This window comes from Loa loa (genome assembly GCF_000183805.2).
Source record: "Loa loa unplaced genomic scaffold supercont3.2391, whole genome shotgun sequence".
Taxonomy (NCBI): Eukaryota; Metazoa; Nematoda; class Chromadorea; order Rhabditida; family Onchocercidae; genus Loa; species Loa loa.
In genome coordinates this window covers 1-1360 of record NW_018110570.1, presented here as the reverse complement: position 1 = coordinate 1360, position 1360 = coordinate 1, and the positions used below count along the sequence as shown (strand labels likewise).

Genomic DNA, 1360 nt, shown 5'->3' with positions numbered 1-1360 from the left:
ATTTGAAAATAACAAAGATAGGGAGGAGGCAAATTATAGGAAGTCTTTATAAATTTATTTGAAGATTTTAAAATTATCAAATAATCTTTATCTTTAATTAAATTAACAATTTTAATTTTTAAAATGAGTAAAAAAAGAAATAGAAATTATTTACGATCACTGTATTGTGATGATAGAGCGATTTGAATACATCCATTACAAGCCATTGTGATGAATGATGATACTTGATCGATGCAAATAGTCGTTGAAAGTGTCGCTTTAGACCATTGTGTTGCCATAATGCCAAATAATAGGATGACAATAGCTGGACATTCCATCTTTCTGAAATCTAGCTTTACTTACTGTAACTGAGATTTTTTATTTCCATGTTACCTACCGTAATTGAGATTTTGACATGAAAAATGATATCAATGAAAAGATTAATGAATAAATGGGATTGAAATGAATGAACAAAATGTTACAAAACAATGTAACAGTTATGTGAATTGGGCTTAAAATATTCACTGATATTAATCAATAGAGATTGAATGGTATAGTATCATAAAATGGCACAAGTATATTTACGGTACATTCAGTGATACTTCTTACGATAGTGTACGATCAAAAACTTGTGCAAATTTGAAGCGAAAAATGTTGCCCAGTTTATTGCTAAATAAAACATCATGGCTTAGTCACCACAACTAGACGATTGATTATCTCAATGACAACATATAGAAGTCGTATGTCACCGAATGGTAGTGACAGGAACTTATATTGATGGTGAATACTTTTGAAGCTCATAATTGAAGGCAAGAAATAATCGAGAAGAAATGAACTTAAAATGTCCTCATTAATATGTGACCATTATTAATATCATTTAAAAATGACAATATTACATTTAAAATTGAACTTTGAACGATAGGTATTTATTTTGGTCATTTTTGAAATAATATATATTTTATTGTATATTTTTGCATATATTTTATATTTTCCTGTCGTAATTAATGGCATAGTAACATTAAGTAAATAGGATAAAGTCATCAGAGGAAAATGTAAATGAATGATTATCGAATAAAGAAATATGAAATAATGGAAGATGGAGGAAATTGTGGACTAAAATTTGAAATATATTTCATAGTTACGAGTAAATCATTCATGTTATTATAGGAAAGTTATTTTAATGACCAATGAATGACCTAAACGGTTTAATTTTTTTAAGCGGTAATTGATCTGAATAAAAAAAATGCATGTTTTAGAAGATTTGAAAATTTTTTTAAATTTTTTTGTTAAGTTTTTTCGAAAAAAAAAAGTGCGGCGAATAATGTAAGTAAGAAAAAAGAGAAATGAAATAATATGAATAAATTTAAAAGAGAATGAATCA

At 26.5% G+C, this 1360-nt stretch overlaps 1 protein-coding gene across 1 annotated transcript; it reads right to left on the bottom strand.

Annotated features, from left to right (window-relative positions):
• Positions 1-146: 146 nt before the first annotated feature.
• LOAG_15666 (hypothetical protein) lies at positions 147-317 on the bottom strand (the record flags this gene model as incomplete). Its single annotated transcript, XM_003151154.1, has 1 exon — positions 147-317. One exon carries the CDS (start codon positions 315-317, stop codon positions 147-149), a length of 171 nt encoding a protein of 56 aa, XP_003151202.1.
• Positions 318-1360: the final 1043 nt, after the last annotated feature.